The sequence below is a fragment of the Tachyglossus aculeatus genome, chromosome 21, assembly GCF_015852505.1.
Source record: "Tachyglossus aculeatus isolate mTacAcu1 chromosome 21, mTacAcu1.pri, whole genome shotgun sequence".
Classification (NCBI taxonomy): domain Eukaryota; kingdom Metazoa; phylum Chordata; class Mammalia; order Monotremata; family Tachyglossidae; genus Tachyglossus; species Tachyglossus aculeatus.
The window spans coordinates 62,768,894-62,789,861 of record NC_052086.1 but is presented as its reverse complement, the minus strand read 5'-3'; the positions used below and the strand labels follow the sequence as shown (position 1 = coordinate 62,789,861).

The 20,968-nt window shown below is 45.5% G+C and overlaps 1 protein-coding gene across 1 annotated transcript in view; it reads left to right on the top strand.

The window, feature by feature from the left end:
- LOC119942143 overlaps positions 1–9,508 on the top strand; it is a 65,928-nt gene extending 56,420 nt beyond the window's left edge. Inside the window, exons 27-32 of the mRNA XM_038762797.1 lie at positions 694–867; positions 3,286–3,421; positions 4,536–4,720; positions 6,825–6,966; positions 7,659–7,840; positions 9,308–9,508. Of these exons, the coding sequence (XP_038618725.1) occupies positions 694–867; positions 3,286–3,421; positions 4,536–4,720; positions 6,825–6,966; positions 7,659–7,840; positions 9,308–9,508 (1,020 nt within the window). The remainder of the gene's footprint in view (positions 1–693; positions 868–3,285; positions 3,422–4,535; positions 4,721–6,824; positions 6,967–7,658; positions 7,841–9,307) is intronic.
- The last annotated feature ends 11,460 nt before the right edge of the window (positions 9,509–20,968 follow it).

Sequence of the window (20,968 nt, the reverse complement as noted above, 5' to 3'; positions counted from 1 at the left end):
CATGTCAACCTCTCTTTTCAATTTGATCTGTTTTAGGTTATTTATTAATCAGGTTGTCCACTGCTAACTGCTCTCAGCATTCTGTTCCCAACCTTCCCATCTGTTCCTGGGCTTCCCTGACCCTTACAATTCTAGTATACAGAAAGCAGGATCTACTTCACTGTCACTAATTATTGGTTACTATATAATAATATAGCGGGCCCTGCTACCTGTTGGTACAATCACTCATCATATCCTGACTGGATTACTGCATCAGCCTCCTTTCTGATCCCCCAAACTCCTGTCTCTCCCCACTTCAGTCTGTACTTCACTTTGCTGCCCAGATTATCTTTCTATAGAAACACTCTGGGCATGTCACCCCTACACCCTCAAAAATCTCCAGTGGTTGCCTATTAACCTCTGTATCAAGCAAAACTCCCCACTATTGGCTTCAAAGCTCTCCATCACCTTGCCCCCTCCTACATCACCTCCCTTCTCACCTTCTACATCCCCGCTTGCACACTCCGCTTTTCTGGTACTAACCTTCTCACTGTGCACTTTTGAGCATTTGAGCATTTTTTCTTAAATAATATGTGTACCTAAAGGGATAAAACTAAAATATTCTACTACCTCAATCATCTTCAGGCAGACATCTGGCCGCACACATTCATTTCTCCTGTGTATTTAACCCATCACATTTGTACTTTCATCTAGCTATTTAATTTCTACCCCTTCCTGGGATTCCTGCTCAAATCGCCCAAGATGATACTGGTTAAAATCGAAGAGGTTCGAGTTATTTTAAGGGATTACATGAAGATGAGTAGGCAACAGACACAGCAGGGCAATGTGAAGAGCTACATCGATGCACTCATCCAAAAGCAAGAAGCGGTATTTCAATCTCTTTGCAATTTCTACACCTATGGGAGAGGTTTGATTTTTCCAGAATGCCCAGGTCTGAGGTTGGTTCACAGAGATAGTGTGTGGGCATTCCTGAAGTTGCGGGGGTATGCTAGGTTCAGGTCACTTAGCATCAGCCCCCAACTAGTAATAATAATAATAATAATAATTGTTATTATTATTAGTAGTAGTATGGTTTTTGTTTAAGTGCTTACTTTGTGCCAGGCTCTGTAGTAAGCACTGGGGTGGATACAAGCAAATTAGGTTGTATGCAGTCCCTGTCCCACATGGGGCTCACAATCTCGCTCCATTTTACAAACGAGGTAACTGAGGTACCGAGAAGTGAAGTGACTTGCCCAAGCTCACACAGCAGACAGGTGGAGGAGCCGGGGTTAGAACCCATGACCTTCTGACTCTCATACCCATGCAGTATCCACTATGCCATGCTGCTTCTCATCACTTCAGTTGACCCCAGACTGACCCAGTGGGATCATCCCCATGACTTCACGGACCAATAGAGCCCAACAGCAGCTCCAAGGGAGAGGACTCTGATCAGGCCCCAGGGAACAGGGTCCATGTCTAAATTACCACTTGTTAATTATTTCCTAAAACTTAGTATAGTGCTCCGTACACAGTAAGCATTTAATAAATACATCCCTGAGGGACAGGAATTTATTTCACATTTGGGAAATAGAGTTGTCTGGGTATTCTTTCACAGCACTTAATGCAGTGCTCTGTGCGCAGTAAGTGCTTAATGAATACTATTTCTACTACTACATTTACTAGGGCAAGTTCCAAAGCACACGTGATCCAGATTTAAGGGGTGTAACAGTTCACAGTTCAATCAGTCCATCAGTGACATTTACTTACTGTGTGAGGAGCAGTGTACTAAGTGCCTGGGAGAGTACAACACAACAGAGTTGGTAGACATTGGTAGTTGGTAGTAATTTTTTTATGGTTGCAGAAGATGAACTAGTGAGTTATTACCTTAAAATTGATAATGATTCATAAGCAAATAATATACTGCACCCAGCTCAATTTTTCTTTTTTTTAAAAAAACATGCTGTGTATCTATTTTTGTCTGCATTTCACTCTCAGTCCCAGGAACAGTTCTACTGATCTGGAATCTATTTAAGCAATATATGTTTTCATTTTCTAGACCCTGGATTTGTGAACTTGGTGTTAAAATTATCTTTTGTCCCTAGTCAGGGTGGCATTTCCTAATCAGCTTTGAGGGGCTTCTTGTGTCTAAGACTGTACACACCCTCTCCTCTGCAAGCTATGAACTGCTGGGGTTCCCACAGACATTCCCTGCCCACAGCGAACTTACAGTTGAGACATGCATCTTGTCTGCCATTACCTGCTGGCTCTCTTAAGCATGTGCCTTGTGTTTCCCAAGCAAACATGCAACATGCCACCGGAGAGTATCATTATGGCTTCTATGGGTCGTATTTATTTGTTGAGCACTTACTGTGTTCAGAATACTGTACTTACTACATTCTATATTGGGCAGAAGCCCTGGCCCGGCCTCAGTCACTCAGCACTGAGTCCAGCACTGGGACCTTCTAGACTGTGAGCCTGTTATTAGGTAGGGATCGTCTCTATATGTTGCCAACTTGTACTTCCCAAGCACCTAGTACAGTACTCTGCACACAGTAAGTGCTCAATAAATACAATTGAATGAATGAATGAATGAATGGGGGCAAGACCATACCAGAGAGTCCCAGGCCTCCAGGCCCTAGGGAAGCCATTTCCCTGACCCCAAATGGAGCGATGCTAGCCCAGGTTCCCCATCTTTAAAACCAGACTGAAGCCCAATCAATATCATTGACTGGTTTCTTATGGGACCTGTGAATGGGGACATGCATTTTTTTATGGTTGCAGAAGATGAACAAGGGAATTATTACTTTAAAATTGATAATGATTCATAAGTAAATAATATACTGCACCCAGCTCAATTTTTCTTTTAAAAAAAAACATGCTGTGCATCTATTTTTGTCTGCATTTCACTCTCAGTCCCAGGAATAGTTTTACTAATCTGGAATCTATTTAAGAAATATATGTTTTCATTTTCTAGACCCTGGATTTGTGAACTTGGTGTTAAAATTCTCTTTTGTCCCTAGTCAGGGTAGCATTTCCTAATCAGTTTTGAGGGGCTTCTTGTGTCTACGACTGTACACACCCTCTCCTTTGTGAGCTATGAACAGCTGGGGTTCCCACTAGGCTTTCCCTGAAGGGCACAGTAACTCAAAACATAGGCCAGGGAGGGGAGAGGGATGCAGAGAAAGGTGCATGAGGACCACCAGGAACCTGGGGACCACCAACCATCCTCAGGCCACAGTTTGGAGACGTCTATCTTACCTGTTTCCTCCTGATAACCCTAATCTACACTCTGTGCATTTGAAGGAGACGAACAAAGAGACTCTATTTCATGATGCAAATATAGTGGCCTCCATCCTCGATCTGGTGATGGCCGGGACAGAGACAACATCCACCACCTTGCAGTGGGCCATCCTGCTCATGATGAAATATCCCAAGATTCAGGGTAAATCTCCATTTTTTAAAATTATATTTTTTAAGTGCTTGCTTAGTGCCGGGCCCTTTGCTGAGCGCTGGGGTAGATATAACCAGAGAAGCAGCGTGGCTCAGTGGAAAGAGCACAGGCTTTGGAGTCAAAGGTCATGGGTTCAAATCCCCACTCCGCCAATTGTCAGCTGTGTGACTTTGGGCAGGTCACTTAACTTCTCTGTGCCTCAGTTCCCTCATCTGTAAAATGGGGATTAAGACTGTGAGCCCCCCGTGGGGGAACCTGATCACCTTGTAACCTCCCCAGCGCTTAGAACAGTGCTTTGAACATAGTAAGCGCTTAATAAATGCCATCATCATCATTATTATTATATAAGCGCTCAATAAATACAATTGAATAAATACAAGATAATTGGGTTGGACACAGTCCATGTCCTACGTGGGGACCACAGTCTTAATCCCCAATTTACATATGAGGTAATTGAAGCATAGAGAAGTTAAGTGACTAGCCCAAGGTTACACAGCAGATGGGTGGGGTCAGTATTAGAACCCAGGTTCTCTGACTCCCAGCCCCATGCTGTTTACACTAGATCATGACTGCTTCTCAATCTTGCTCTGAGTGGCATTTCCTTGGTCAGGAAAATGAAGCTGTACACCCAGTTCCTAGAGCTTCCATTCACAGATGCCTAAGACTCCATGATCGGAATGGCTCTTTCCAGGTCATCAGGTCTGTGATCCTATTTTCAGGTGGGAAAGCCTCTAACCCATTCCAGATTAGAAAGAATCTTCCCAGGGATGGGGTTTCCACTCTTTCTAATTTCAGGGACTAACCTAACTCGGTCTTGCAGTGTATGAAGGAATTTCCTTTTGAGATTAGCCAACTCTTCTGAACTGTGTCAAGGGTAGGAACAGGGTTTATTTCTCATACGGAGGGGCAGAAGATGGATTGGATGGACACACACATACACACACACATGCACAAACATATGCATGTGCACGCACACACATACACACAACACACACACACACACACACACCATGTTTTAGTTTGCATAAAATCCATTTGTCAGCATTGGGCAGAACGAGGCAAGCAGAGTAAATGGGTAAAAAACACTCACTTTTCTTTCCTTTAGCAAAAGTTCAGGAGGAGATTGGTCAAGTTCTCTCATTGGGCTGCCCGCCCAGGTATGAAGATCATAAAGACCTTCCGTTCACCAACGCCGTGATCCATGAAATCCAGAGATTTGTCACCCTCCTTCCCCACGTCCCACACTGCCTGTCCGTCGATACCCATTTCCGAGATTTCTTCCTCCCTAAGGTAACCCCTCTCAGAGAGGACTGGTGGGTCTGGGGCTTGGCCAGGAGATTCAGATAGGCCAGGAGTAGTGACCTCTCAGGCTCGACTTGGGTTTTAGGGCTTCATATTTTCAAAAGAAATGAGTTGATCCCCAATACATTGGATTTGTAACAGTCCAAGGTGGAGCTGAAAATGGTGAAGTGCAGAAACATCAGAGAGGGAGAGAAAAGAGAGGGTGAGAGGTGGAAGGGGAAAGAAGGAGAGAGAGGAGGAGAGGAGATATAGCAGAGGAAGAAAAGGGGTAACTCACCAAGCTGCTGTCTTCTGTCATCACAATAGAACTGGTGCTTCTCGGGCTTTTCCATGGAGTTCTTGTGCAACCGGAAACATGCCATTCTGTTAAGTGGTCCACCCCATATTAGGAGGGCAACTATCATATTCTCCTGCAAGCAACCTGTGGCCAATGTCAGAGAGAGAATTCTGGGCTAGAGAGATCAATGATAATAATAACAACAACAACAATAATAATAGTATTTGTTAAGCACTTACTATGTGTCAAGCACTATTCTAAGCACTGGGGTAGATACAAGGTAATCAGGTTGGACACAGTTCCTGTCCCACCTGGGGCTCACAGTCTCAATCCCCATTTTACAGGTGAGGTAACTGAGGCACAGAGAAGTTAAGAGACTTGCCCAAGGTCACACAGCAGACAAGAGGTAGAGCTGGGATTAGAACCCATGTCCTCTGACTCCCAAGCCTGTGCTCTTGCCACTAGGCCATGCTGCTTCCCATGATCTGATCCAGTCATGGTATCTCCCACGGTCTCGTGCCCCATCTTGACAGCTCAGCTGAAAGCAGGACCTGGACAAAGAGACCTTCTAGGACATCAAGATAGGAGCCTGGTGTGTCTGTCCCATCCACACTGGGATGTCTGGTCATGCTCACTACATGGCTCGTTCTAGTAGATGTCTTTTTCTTCAATAACTCCTTCAAAGTCACTTTAGTTCAATCTAGTTCATGCCTCATCTGGTCTTCACACTCAGGACTGTGGATGACAGGCAGGGGACCAAGAAGAGCTTTTCTGTGTGTGTTTTTTCATGGTACTTGTTAAGCACTTACTATATGTCAAGTACTGTCCTAAGCACTAGCAAAGACACAGATCAATCATCAATCAATCAATCGTATTTATTGAGCGCTTACTGTGTGCAGAGCACTGTACTAAATGCTTAATCATGTCAGACACAGTTCCTGTCTCATATAGGACTCACAGCCTAAGTAGGAGAGGGAACAGGTATTGAATCCCCATTTAACCATGAAGGAACTGAGGCAGAGAGAAGTTAAGTGACTTGCCCAGGATCACTCAGCAGGCAAGTGATGGAGTTAGGATAAGAGCCCAGGTCCTCTGATTCCCAGGCCCATGAGCTTTCCATGCAGTTGTTCAGGAAGCTGGTGCTGAGAAAGGGCCCTGGATTGTTTGTGACCTAAGGAGGAGTGTCGGAGTCTGCATGGGCAGCTTGGGAGGGAGGGAGGATCAGGGCTTAGCCCAGTGTTTAGCACCTAATAAGAAATACTTAATGAATACTGTAATTATTGTTAAGGAGTAGATGAAAAGAAGAAGGCCATCAGAGCCCCCTTACGGATATGTCTTCCCCACAAAATATGCCTTTACGTGAGCTCCTGGAAGGCAGGCCCTCACCATGTGTATATCTGGTACAGCACCTTGTTTGATCTCCTCTCAGGATGGCACCTGGAGAGTTTCCAGTACTCTACCAGTCTCAACTATGGGAGGGAGAGTCAAGCAGAGGCATACCCATTCCATTCCTAGCATAGCCAGTGGCTACCAAGTGGAAGGTGATCTGCTATGAGTCAAAACTCAGCTGAACTGGGCAGCAGCAGCCTGGGAGAGAGTCGAGGGCAGAGACTCAAGTTTATTGTGCAGAAGAAGGCAGTGGTAAACCAATTCTGCATTTTTACCAAGAAAACTCTATGGCTACACTACCAGAGCAATTGCAGATGGAGACTGGGTGTTTTGGGAGAGGTGTGCCCACGGAGTCAGTTTGGGTCAGAGATGACTCAACAGCATAAGACAAGACCTTGTCCAGTAACAACATTTTCCTCTCTCTAGGGCACTCCAGTCATCCCTCTGCTCACCTCCGTGCTGCTCGACAAGTCCCAGTGGGAGACACCAAATGAGTTTAACCCGAACCACTTCCTGGATGCTGAAGGGAACTTTGTTAAGAAGGCGGCTTTTTTGCCCTTCTCCATAGGTAATGAGCCAGGCAACCTTATCACGGGATCCACTGGTCACTCCTAGCCCCTAATATAAGCCCTTCTTGGTAGATTCATGTCCAGGCCACAGGATACTGCTCAGCTGCGAGCTTGTACAAGGAGACAAAAGTAGAGAAAACTGGTTTTGGGTGTTAGCAGGCTGTCAGCAGCCAATGAATTTTAGATCTGAATGGGTCATGTTTAGTTGATCTCCTTAGGTGCTGTGTGCTTTAGAACACGTGTAAGCATTAGAAGCAGCATGGTGTAGTGGATAGACCATGGGGCTGGGAGTCATAAGGTCATGGGTTCTAACCCTGGCTTCGCCACTTGTTTGCTGTGTGACCTTAAGCAAGTCACTTCAGTTTACCAAGAGCTTAGTACAGTACTTTGCACCCAGTAAGTATTCAATAAATGTGATTGAATGAATGAACTTCACTTCTCTGTGCCTCAGTCACCTCATCTGTAAAATGGGGAACGAGACTGAGTCCTACATGGGACAGGGACTGTGTTCAATCCAATTTCCTTGCATCCATCCCAGCACTTAGTACAGTGCCTGGCACACTGTAAACATTTAATAAATACCCTAATTATTATTGTGTAATGCATTTACGTATCATTTCCAGAGCTACTGATAATGTAGCCTGATACATCAGCTCAAGAACAAGCTCAGTTTACTTGTCTCACCCCGCAGGACGCCGGGTTTGTGTCGGGGAGAGCTTGGCCAAGATGGAGCTGTTCCTGTTCTTCACCAGTCTTCTTCAGAGGTTCACCTTCCAGCCTCCACCTGGCACCAATCACTCTGACTTGGACATCACCCCAGAAACTACTTTCACGCAGAGGCCTCAGCCTCAGTTAGCACAAGCTGTCCCACGGGTCTGAGCAGAAGCTGGTCAGGGAACGGACTGTCCTCTCCTGCCTAGGAGCTGACCTGGCGTCTTTGCCCTCACCCAGTGCCCTAGAGGCAGGGTCAATTTCAGCCCCTTCCAGGGATGCGGGTCCAGATCCAGGCCTAAATCCAATCTGGAATTTGGGGTTCCCCTGAGGGAGGGCCTGGGGCAGTCCCCTGAACTCCTTCCTGCCTCGGACCCTCGGGTCTGCTTAGAACTGACCTCAGCCTCTGAGCTAACCATCTTGGTCTTTGTGGGGTTCTCAGGACTGGGGAGGAGTCTGGGGGGATGATCCAGGACCAGGTGGTCAGGGGATGAGGCAAAGTTTTCCAGGGATTCACCCCCTGGCCTCCCTTCTCTGGGGACTTCCTTTGGGGACTGCTCACTTAGACTTTTTGTCTTGACGGGTTGGTCTTACTGCACCTGGGTGGTAGAGGCAGCCCAAGAGACACCCACACCATCTCCAATTCACTGAGCAGCCAAATTTTCACTGGCCCATCCCTGAATTGTCCCCACCACCACTATCACCCCTCCACCTCTCCAACGCATTAGGGTAAGAGAACATAAGGGACTGACTGCTCCAAAAACCCTCAGCTCCCTCATGAATTCTAATGCCAAGGAAATCCCTACCAAACTGGCAGCACAGGACTGGGAAGCAACAGAGCTGGTTGGGGGTGAGTCCTAGCTTTGTCACGCCCACTGGGTGACTTTGGGAAAAATCTCTTCTCTGTGCCTCAGTTTCCTCAACTGTGAAATAGAGACCGGAGGCTCCTTGTGGGCAGGGAGCATAATAACTAACTCTGTTGTACTCACCCAAGTGTTTAGTACAATGTTCTGCACACAGTAAGCATTCAATAAATACTATTGATTGACTGATGGATTGATTGAAATATCTGTTCTACATTTTTCTTAGACTGTGAACCCCATGTTGGTCAGTCCCATCTGATTATCTGGTATCAACTCCAGCACTTAGTAGAATGGTTGGCAAATAGAAAATGCTGAACAAATAGCATCCTTAGTATTGTCCTTATTATTATTAAAGGAGGATCAGAACTGATTCAAAGTTTCACCTGCTGTCTGACTGCTTTCAGGACCAAAGCAGACACATCTGAATGACTGAAGCAGCGAAATATGCAATTTCCACTGGTCTCAGTTCTCATCCCATTTCCCTGAGACTGTCAGGAAGCTCAGAACTTAACAACAGAGGCAGGCTGCCTCATGATTCTCGTAGTCCAACTCTTTTCTCCTCAAACCACATCGTCTGACGTCTGTCGGTGCCCATGGTGGGGAAAACACCGGGCGCAAAACAGGTCAGAAATAATTAAGGTGGAAATGGAAACACAATCAGTCTCAGCAGATAAAACTACACGTCCTAAGCAGAAAACATGAGTTCGTGTTGTTTTCCATTCCACCCCCTCCCAATATATCACAGTTGTCAGGCTGGCTGTTGTAGCCGATTAAAGAAGCAGGGGGAGTCTTCAGCTTCCTAAGTATATTAGATGACCGCACCATTGCACGAAAGCAGGCCTCATCAGTGCAGGTGGACAGTCCAAGTTTGGGGGGAAAGCATTACTTTCCATTCTGTAGCAAACACATCCTGCAAGCCACCTCCAAGATGGCCAAAGCCTTAGCAATCCAGAGACACATTCAATAGGAAGAAAAGCATCTAAAGTCTAGTATTCACGAGGGCTGATGGCTGGATTCCATTCTCATTTTCCATTCCACAAATCATGGGGACATGAGGGATAAGGGACAGGAGGGAGTCAAATGAGAAGCAGTGTGGCCTACTGGATAGAGTACGGACCCGAGAGTCAGAAGGACCTGGGTTCTAATCTTGACTCCGCCACTTGTCAGCTGTGTGACCTTAGGCAAGTCACTTCTTTCCACTAGGCCACACTATGAATAAGCAATTAATCTTAAGGGACAGGAGTTGGGTTTAGCGGAGGCTTTTAATCCTCAGCCACCCAGGTGCCTGACCTTGCCTGAAGCCCTGGCACTGAAGTTGTGACTGGAAGAAGTGTTGCCAGGAGAGTCCATAGAGCATCTCGGCCCAGGAACTCTGGAGCCAGGGTCCTTTTAGCCTTTGAACACAAGTGGGAGCCTCAGTCCACCCTCCCCATTCCACCATGGAGACAAGGAAAGCAATCCTGGCTTGTAGAGCCTGCCACCTCTTCAGGAAAAATTAGGCTTTGGGCTGAAGAGCATTGGTTGCTAATCACTTTGGCAGAAGAGCAAACTCTGAAGGTCCCTGAGGCAGTCCTTTCAGGATCTCCAATGGGAGTCTATGCCAAACATCTCTGAGGCCCACAGACAATCTCACCGGCCTCTGCCCTGGCAAGTACTGTAACATCGGCAATGAAACAGCAAAATAACTGAGGCCAAGCCTAAGTGAGGAGACCAGCAGCTCTTCCCTGGGTGGGTAAGAGTGGAGGAGTATGTGATGGGAAGGTGGGAGCTGAAATATGTACCTGGGAGGGCCCTTCCCTTGAATAGAGAAGCAGCGTGGACTAGTGGAAAGAGCATGGGCCTGGGACTCCAAGGACTGGATTCTAATCCCCATTCTGCCATTTGTCTGCTGTGTGACCTTGGAAAAGTAACTTAACTTCTCTTTGCCTCTGTTACTTCATTTGTAAAATGGGGATTAAGACTATGGGCCCTGTGTAAGACAGGGACTGTGCCCAACCTGAGGATCTTGTACCCATCCTAATGTTTAGTACAGTGTCTGGCACCATAAAAAATACATCAAGCAATGGTATTGGCTGAGCTCTTACACTATGCAGAACAGTGTGCTAAGCACCTGGAAGGACACAGCAGAGTTAGTAGGCATTACAACTTACAATCTATAGTGGGAGATAGACACTAAAATAAATTACAGGTAGGAAGAATGCACATAAGTGGTAGTCAGGGTTGGGTTCGGGTGAGCATTCGTGTATTAAGGTGGCACAGAAGTGCTGAAGTAGCAGTAGTGGGGATATAGGGTGAGGAGATGACCAATTAATCAGGGAAATCCTCCTGGTGAAGATGCGATTTCAGAAGAGACTTAAAGAGGGGGCGAGCAGTGCTTTGTCAAATATAAAGGGGAGAAAAGTCTTGGCAAAACAGAGGGCCTGAGCAATAAGTTGGCGGTGAGAGAGTTGACAATGAGGTACAGTGAGTAGGTTGGTCAGAGAGGAGAGAAGCAGGTGAGTTGGAGTAGAGGATAAGTAGTGAGGGTAAGTAAGGGAAACATAAATTGTTTGAGTGTCTTAAAGCCAATGGTGAAGAGTTTCTGCTTGGTGCAGTGAGGTATGGGCAACCAATGGAGGTTTCTAAGGAGTGGAGGGATACGGACAGTGGGTTTTCTTGTTTTATTTTTTAGAAGAATGATCTGGGCAGTGGAGTGAAGTATGGACAGGAGAAGGGAGAGGCTGGAGGCAGGGAGGCCAATGAGGAGATGGATGCTATAGTCAGGTTTGATATGACAAGTGCCTGGATGAAGAGGAAGGGGTGGATTCTAGATTTGTAAAGAGATAACTGACAGGATTTGGTGATGAATAAATATGGAGGTTGAAAGAGAAGGAGGAGTCAAGGGTTATGGATAAGCATAGTCAAGCACTTAGTACAGTGCTCTGCACACAGTGAGTACTCAATAAATGCAACTGAGTGATTGGTTGATTAAAGCTAAAGTGATAGGCTTGGGAGACAGGCTTGAATGAAACTTCAAGACTTATGGGCTAGTTTCTAAAAAAACGCTGAGAGCTTGCATGTAAGCTATTGCTAATTGCCATGCTTTATTGTGTTGTGAAAACCAAGAAAAATATATTTATTTTGGCACTTGTTAAGCACTATGTGCCAGGCACTGTACTAAGCTTTGGGATAGTCACAAGATAATCAAGTTGGATACAGTCCTGCCTCATATGGACTCACAGTCTAAATTGGAGGGGGCAGGATTTATCATCATTTTACAGTTAAGGTAACTGAGGCCCAGAGAAGTTAATTGACTTGTCCAAGGTAACACAGCAGTCAAGTGGAAGAGCCAGAATTAGAACACATGTTCTCTGATTCCCAGGCCCATGCTTTTTCCATTAGGTCACACATTCAATATTCTACAATCCCCACCCTAACAGGGATGAAGGAGCAGGAGGATACAGACTCTAAAATCATACACTTTCAGGAGGAAATTGTGTTTTATTGGACCCAGACAGAAGGTTTAAGGGAAGGGATGTACCAACAGCTCACCTCGATCCATGGCTTTAAAACCTGTCCAAGTGATGGAGTCCAGGTGAGGCAGATCTGGCCTGAAGGGACTCTCTTCCCTTCCTAGTCTTAGCTCCAACATCCCAGTGTTTCCTTCATTGCTTGGGAGAGGACTGTTAATTCTGTTGCACTGTAGTCTCCCAAGTGCTTAGTACAGTGTAAGTGCTCAGTAAATACCACTGATTGATTTACTGATGGATTGCTGGGACCACTTAGCCCTGGCTCTGTCTCCCACAGCTTTCCTCTTCCTAGGAGAGAATCAGAGCAGCTCTGCCTATAAGCCTTATCTCTGATAGTCTGGAAGTGCTTGGAATGGGTTGCGTAGAAGCCAGCTAGGGGAAAGTGCCTGTTTCCTTCTCTCCCACTCCCATCCCAATCTCCCAGCTGCAGAGAGAAAAGGAAGTGGAGCTGAGAAAAATCTATACCTGCTAATGCTTTAGCATTCTCTAATTCAGATTCTAGCTTCTAGAGTCTTGCTGGCTGCCTTAAACCACACTAAATTTCTATTTCAACAGGATGGGAGTACAGGGGATTGAGGGAGGTAGAGGAGAAAAACTGGGGGAAAGGGTGGGAGAATGAGGAAGGAAAAACAGAGAGAATAATTCTCTAGTTAGAGGTGGGATGATGGCCACCGGGGGAAATCAATCACCATTTATATACCTAGTTCAAGACAAGCCAGAAACGCTTGAGGCAACCAGTCTTTGATCAATGTGGGGGTAGATGTGCATGAGGTGACACCAAAGAGGCCTGGAGAAGACAGTTTATTTTCCAGCTTACTGGAAGTCATAACTAAAACTTGAGGCAAATGAAACATGATCTTTCACTTCCTTTGATTTTGAAGAGGCTGATTGCTTTTCACAAACGCCGAGACTTTCCCAAAGTCATTCTGAAAGTTGGTAACACCTCCAACAAGGCCACTGTGGTTCCAAGCATTGAAAGCCTCATACGGACTGCTGTCCTCAGTGAATCTATTCTGCCCCTTAGTGGTACCAGAGATGGCTGTCTGAACACCTTCTTTGGATGGAGATGGGGTCGGGGCTAACTTGAGGATGAGAGAGGTGACTGGGGGAGCTGAGAATCATCTGGAAAGCCTCCATCTTTGCGTAACAGAGGGCTAAATGGCATCCAGATCATGGTATAGCACTCTGACCTCAAGCTCGAATGAATTATAGGTACTTTGCCAGGACTGCGTAGCCCAAGAAAAACATCCTTTACCTTCTGTGGCCACGACCTGAAGGTCAGACCTGCTCTGTCTTTCTCTTGCTCTGTTTCTTTTTTGAGGTCTGAACTAGACTTCAAAAATGAGTTCCACTAGGTGTCACTCACATTCCACAGATTGACTGGCACCTGAATGGCCTGTCTCAAGTAAAGGAATTTGTGGCCCCCGCTGCCCAGCCTCTTTCCACAAGTCACACACAATATATCTCTCTCTCTTCTCTCTCTCTCTCTCTCTCTCTTCCCCCCCCCCTCCCCCCACCACACACACACCTTGCTTGGGGGAATTAGACTTAGTCCTTTCAACAAAAATCTCAAAGGACTTTTCAAGAATAAGGTTTCTTTTTTTTTCTTTTATAAAATCCCAGCCACAGGAGAAAAAAAAAATCAGTAGCAGGGGTCAGACACTGTAAATCTAAAGGGTCTGATCCAAACCACAAGCTCCAGTTTCTCATACTTTACTCAGATTTGGTTGAGACGTCAATGTTTTGGCTAAGGAAAGTGCTATGTGACGACCTGTCATTCCACAGGATTATTCAAAAGTAGCTTATGGCTCTAAAACTGTAACCCAGATACGTTCATTCAGGATAATTCTGCATAAAATCTACTTTCAGAATTTATCTCTGGTTTTCATAAGAAGGTCTGCATTTAGGATTACATGTATATTTTAGCTCTATATTCAATCATTTGTAAAATCTTTTTTTCCCTATCAAAATTGCAGTCAACACAGTAAGCGCTCAATAAATACGATTGAATGAATGAATGAATAATTGGGAACTTTCTGTGGGCTGAGCACTGCACTAAGCTCTTGAGAAAGTTCAATGGAGTAGACATAGGCACTAAACTTTCAAGTAGGTTGCTTTACAAATAAAGTCACCTTTAGTTGTAGTACAAAGAGAATGATTCATAAGTGTGACATTCAAACAGTTATTCCCAATTTCCTAGGGGTTGAACTGATTTCAAATATTAATTCTCAATTTGGTCACCAAATTTTCCACTTCTGACTTACTCTCCCATACTGCTAGGCATTTTAGTTGTTTCTTTAAAATGAAATGAAATATTGCAAATTTGGAGAGAATAAAGCATAATCCTTTTTTTTTAAGATAGGAGCTTCAATCTGACTCCAGGCTAAGAGGCTTGTGGGTAGGTGGAAGGAGATATAGTCCCTTTTTCATTCCTATGAGAGTACTGTGTTATTGAGCTCACTCTGAAGAAACCACCTCCTGGGAAGCCTAAAGGCAGCAGGAATCTATATACGGTGTGTGGTATTAGTTGCGGTGATTATGGGTTCCTTGTCAGCCACAAGAGAGGGTTTGTTTAGCCTACATAACCTCCCCAAAAGACCAATGGCTTCCTAATTGCTATCTGTGAATGCTAAAAGAACAGACTGAATGTCATTTGCAACTAAATACCTTTGGGTTTCCATCAACATGCTTTTCTGTTCTAGGCTTCCTTTTGATTTCTTGCAATATTGAGTTTCTTGAAAATGGCTTTGGCTTCATTTGGATCCTTGGATGTGGGTCTGTTTTGAACTTGGAGAAAATATTTGCCAGAGTGATTTCAAAACTGGGACAGTCCCACAGGGAGAGGGGATGCTCCCTGCCAACAACACTGTGCTGATTTTTTTAAAGGTATTTGTGAAGCTCTTACTATGTGCCAGGCACTTTTCTAAGCTCTGGAGTAGATAGAACTTAATCAGGTTGGTCACAGTCCCTGTCACATACAGGGCTCATGGTCTTAATCCCCATTTTCCAGCTGAGGTAACCGAGGCAAGGAGAAGTTAAGTGATTTGCCCAAGGTCACACAGCAGACAAGTGGTGGAGCTGGGACTAGGACCCAGGTACTTCTGATTCCCAGGCCCATGCTCTATCCACTAGGCCATGCTGCTTTTGTCACTCTGTCACTCTTAGCCCCTCATTCTGGGAATGAACAAAGACTCTCCCTCCCTTCTAACCAAGCTGGAGGGCTGGGAATGGCATTGGCCCAGGTAAGTGGGGGTCAAACAGCTGCCTGTACCACCTCCATATCCCATATAGTAGGGAAAAGTGTTTATGGCTCATCTTACCAGGCAACTATTCCAATAGCCTGGGGCCAAGCTGCTATAGATGCTTTTAGACTGTGAGCCCACTTTTTAGACTGTGAGCCCACTGTTGGGTAGGGACTGTCTCTATATGTTGCCAACTTGTACTTCCTAAGTGCTTAGTACAGTGCTCTGCACACAGTAAGTGCTCAATAAATATGATTGATTGATTGATTGATTGATTATAGAATGTAGGAGGTCCCTACTGTCTAGTTTTCCCACAATCCAATCTGGGTGGATGGCTTTTGGTCATAGGCCAAAGGGCCCCTCAGAGGCCGTCCAAAAGCCCAGTAACTTGGACCTGTGCTGTCTTTGGGAAGATTTGCCGACAGAAGAAGGACTTCTACAAGCACCCCAGGAGGCTGCAACGCGTTTAGTTTTGATGCAGTCGAGTTAAAAAACCCATATGGGGTGACCTCTTTTCATCTCTATTTTTAAACTTGGGGTCAATTATTGTAAATTATACCATCTAGGGCACAGAGTCTCGTAAACTTTGGTTTGGTAGTTGCCCTTGGGACGAGTCTGCCCTTGTCCCGAGCAGTGATTGTCATCCGGTCTTTGGAATCGAGGCTCCTGGGTCCGATGCTGTCAAAATAGAAGTGGTTTTCTTCCACCCAAGCAAGAGTCTCACTGGCACCCTGAGGTCAGTGGGACTTTTTGGGCCCCTTCCCTGTAATTCTAGGGCAGCGCTGCATTTCTGGGTACTCTGGCTTTGATTGGGGTTGGGCTGGTGGTCTGGGGAAATAGAGAATTATCTGGTGAAGGATGAGAATTGATGGCACCATTGGCTGAGGGAAATAATAATAATAATGATAATTTTGGTATTTGATAAGTGCTTACTATGTGCCAAGCACTGTTCTAAGCACTGGGTAGAAACAAGGTAAACAGGCAGTCCCACATGGGGCTCACAGTCTTAATCCCCATTTTCCAGATGAGGTGACTGAGGCACAGAGAGGTTAAGTGACTTGCCCGAAGTCACACAGCTGATAAGTGGCAGAGCCAGGATTAGAACCCACAACCTCTGACTCCCAAGCCCATGCTCTTTCCACTGAGCCACGCTGCTTCTCAAGAAAACCAGGATTGCCCTTGTTGATTCTTTTTGTTTTGATGAGGAACAATTGGGTGTGGGTTTTAAAAAATGCTCTGGTGGGCAGTTTTGAAGCCTTTCAATCCAGGAAACTGTTTGGAATAATCCCGGCCTAGATCACAGACTCCTTGAGGGACAATTTGCTATGTTGGAAAAGTGAGCCACCAGCTCATTGGATTCCTTATTGACACTGGAAAAACAGCCTGCCCTCCTGGAGGTAGAGTCAGGGGGCTCCACCTCACTACAGCTGCAAAAGAACTTTGCCTCATGCACAACTAATTTTTATAATTATAAGATATATAAAATATAAAATAATAAAATATAATAATAATAATTATATAATAGTAATAATTGTGGTGTTTATTAAGTGAGCCAAGCATTGTACTAAGCACCTAAGTAGATAGACAACAATTGGGTTGGATACAGTTCCTGTCCCACATGGGACTCATAGTCCATAAAGGACGAAGAATAGGCATTTCATCCCTACTTAATGGATGAGGAAACCAAGGCACAGAGAAGTCAAATAGCTTGCCCAAGGTCACACAGCAGGCAAGTGACAGAGCTGCAATTAGAACCCTGGTCTCCTGATGCCTAGGCCTGTGCTTTTCCCACTAGGCCACACTGCTTCTCAATTGCCAACTGCCTTCTTGGGCTGGTTTTTCTTCTCATTTAAAAAGAACAGCCCAGCAGATTGTGCCAGGATTTGTCCTGCAGAAGATTCTGAAGGGCCCCTGGGGAGAATTTCCCAATCTGGACTGAATGGAGAAAGAAATGACTCAAGAGCTGGGTAGACTGCTGGGAACCACCCCACGTTAGGAGGCCGAGATTCTCGCTGTGGGCTGTGCCACTGACACACTATGCAAGCTGGACTCAGAGCTGCCTGGCCACTGAATCCTAGGAAAAAGCATGGAGAGCATGGAGCATCTTAGAGAAGCAGCATGGCCTACTGGAAAAAACATAGGGCTTGGGGTCAGAGGACCTGGGTGCTAATCCTGGTTCTGCCAATGCTAGCTGGGTGACCTTGAGCAAGTCACTTCACTTCTTTGTGCTTTGGTTCCTTCAAATGTAAAATAGAGATTAAATACCCATTCTCCCTCCTACTTAGACTGTGAACCTCATGTGGGACAGGGACTATATCCAACAATTAACTAGTACCTACTTCAGCATGTAGAACAATGTTTGGCATATAGTAAGTGCTTAACTAAATACCATAAAAAAGACACAAGAGAGCTGGAAAAGGTACCCAGCAGGGCAACCAAGTTGACTAAGGCTTGAAGTTGTTTCTGAATGGGCAGACACCCAAAAGACTGGAAACTCTCCAGTTCAAAAGCATGAAGACTGAGCGGGAACGTGATTGAATTTTGGACTGCATCCAACCTAATTAATTTGTATCTACCCCAGTGCTTAGAACAGTGTTTGACATATAGTAAGCACTTTACAAATACCATTAAGAAAAGAATTTACAAAATCACAGGAGGGCTCATTCAGCGTGAGGACAAGATTGTCATTCATCAAATTCCAACCCATTTGAAACTAGAAATGGAGTTGGGTTCAAATCAAACAAAAGGGAACACCACTTGACATAGAGTTCATTACCACAAGAAGTTCTGCAGGCCAGACATATCATCTGCATGGATTTGGCTACATTCATGGAAGAGCAGTTTGTCATAGGCTACTAGGGGTAAGGATACAGAGGACAGTATCAGGAGGGTTTGCTATTTATTCATAACTGCTAGTGTGATTGTTAAGAAGAACTTGAAATGCTTTAAAGGGAAGCACTATAAAACTCTTATCTGAATGGACTGGTTATCTGAAATGAGACTAGTGCAGACTGCCCAAAAATGGTAGTAGCAGCATGGCATAGTGGATTGAGCATGGGCCTGGGAATTAGAAAGTCATGGGTTCTAATTCCAGCTCCACCACTTGTCTGTTGTTTGACCTTGTAAAATGGGGATTGAGAATGTGAGCCCCACTTGGACAGGGACTGTGTCCAACTCTACTTGCTTGTATCCACCCTAGTGCTTAGGACAGTGCCTGGTATGTAGTAAGTGCTTAACAAATACAATTATTACCAGTAGTAGTAGAAGAAGAGTAGTTACTAAGGTCTTCGTGTATGCAGAGCACTGTACTAAGCACTAGGAAAAATATGCAGAGGTGAATTAAACATGGTCTCTGGCCCTCACAATCTAAGAATAAGGTGAGGAGGAGTCTGGCGACAGACACAGTAGGAAAGATGAAAGAACATAAATTTGAAAACAACATAAAAGACAAAGTTTAGAGTCCAACAAATCCGGTGGAAGAGGAGACCTGTTAAGGCCTCAGGATTCAGGCCTCCAGGATATAGAGGATCCAGTCACAACCAAAGCTTCCCCAGATTGTAAAATTTAGAGCTGGGCCCTGCTGCTGTAACTTAAATAGCTCATAGCCCTTCAGGCGCGGAGCCCATCGGGAATGAGAGCCCTGATAAAGGAGTGGACCAAAGTCAACGTTTGTGCAGGAGAGAGAGGTCTGCCCATCCAAATCTCACTCAAGATTTTGGGTCTATCCCCAAACTTGCCATTGCCCACCAGTGTCCATGTAAAATGCCAGATAATAGGACAAAGAGGGCAGAGAGGATGGGCCCGTTGTTTGGCTGTTAGTTAACTGTGGTTTTCTGACGCGATCTCCCTGCAGGCTTGGAACAATCCCTGCTGGCACCAACCCACTCTCCCACCCCCTCGAGCCCAGAACCTTCCCTCACATCTCCATTTGCTTCCTTCGGGAATAATTCTTTGCCTGTGCTTGGAGTCCAGCAGATCTGCTCTGATGGATGCATTTTGCGGGTGTGACACTGGTTGGCATTTACACATCTGATGTGGAGCCGGCCTTCCCTCAGTTACCTGTGGACAGTGGCAGTTGGTAGGAGCAGGGACTGCTATCTCTTGGAACCTGGTGGTCATTGCAGATGTGTGGGGAAGGACCACTTAGGGTCTCAACCCAAGCAACTGGGAGAAGCATAGGAGAGGGAGGAACTGATGGTTTGGGAAGGGATCTGGGAGCCAAGACCCCCCTCCATTCTATGGAGGGTTTGGCTACTGACTCCTGGTGATACATCACTCCAGCCCCTCCTCTGCTCCACATTCGGTTTCCTTGACTGCAAGTCAAGCATAATGCTATCTCCCTACTTCTCGGAGTCTCCTTCAAGATTCAAGTCCTGTCACCATGGGCCCCGAGGGCTACAGGTGGACAAGGCTTGGGGAAACTGGTGCTGGGTGCTTGCTGCCCCAAACAGAATGGGAGGATGCCAACTGTACAGTGAATTTGGCAAATATGGAAAATATAAGGGATACGTCTGCTAATTTGGTTGTATTTACTCTCCCAAGTGCTTAGTACAGTGCTCTGCATGTAGTAAGCACTCAATACATACCATTAATTGTTGGATTAATAAGGGAAAGTAGGATTGAACTGCAGAGTCGAAGTCTCAGAGATATAATTTGCAGTACCCATCCAGGAATCGGGTAGTCCTCTAGATAAAGGGATGGAATCCCTTGTCATAAATGATGAATGAGCTTTCACCTAGTCATGTAGAGTTTGGGACCAAGAACCTGAAAGAAGGGATTGATTTTAGAGCTAGTGGTTTGCAAACTACCATCCTCGGTCTGTTGCTCCCGACATTCCTTTTGCAGCCAAAGTGACTGAGGGCAACACTAATAGTAACAATTGTGGTATTTGCTAAGTGCTTACTATATGCCAGGCACGGTACTAAGCACCGGGGTGGATACAAGCAAATAGGGTTGAACACAGTCCCAGTCCCACATGATGCTCACAGGCTCAATCCACATTTTACTGAGTGGTTATTGTGTACAGAGCACTGTACAAAATGCTTGGGAGAGTACAATATAATAGAATTAGCAGATGTGATTCCTACCAACAAAGAGCTTACAGTCTACTGTGTAGCCACTGGGATTTTTGTCACCCATGGTAGCCTGATATTTTTGGGAACTTGGCTGAGTTGGTCTACCATGTGAAATGCCCTAGATGGTTCTTTAGTGAGAAACCTTGACCACTGGTAGCAGAGCCCCAGCAATCAATCAATCGGTGGTATTTATTGAACGCTTTCTTTGTGCAGAGCACTGTACTGAGTGATCGAGAGAGGACAGTACAAAGAGGTAGTAGACATGTTCCCTGCACACAATGATCTTACAGTCTAGAGAGTATTCTCCAACTTGTGGCCTTCTCACTCCTCCCCCCACAAATACCCCATGTTGAGGAGGGAGTCAAAGTTTGGGTCAGGAGGCAGTCCTGTAGAACTGAGCTTGGTACTTAGCAAAGGTTAATGTTAAGGAGCAATGTCACAGTGCCAGGATTTTCACAAACACGCAAATCCAGGCTTGCTCTAGATCTGCAGACCGTCTCCTTGGCGGGGAGAACATTGCGACATGAAGGAGATACAAAGTTCAATTTGTTGCAAAAGAGTGTCCCGGATCACATGTGAACTTCCTCATCTTGGAAGTACG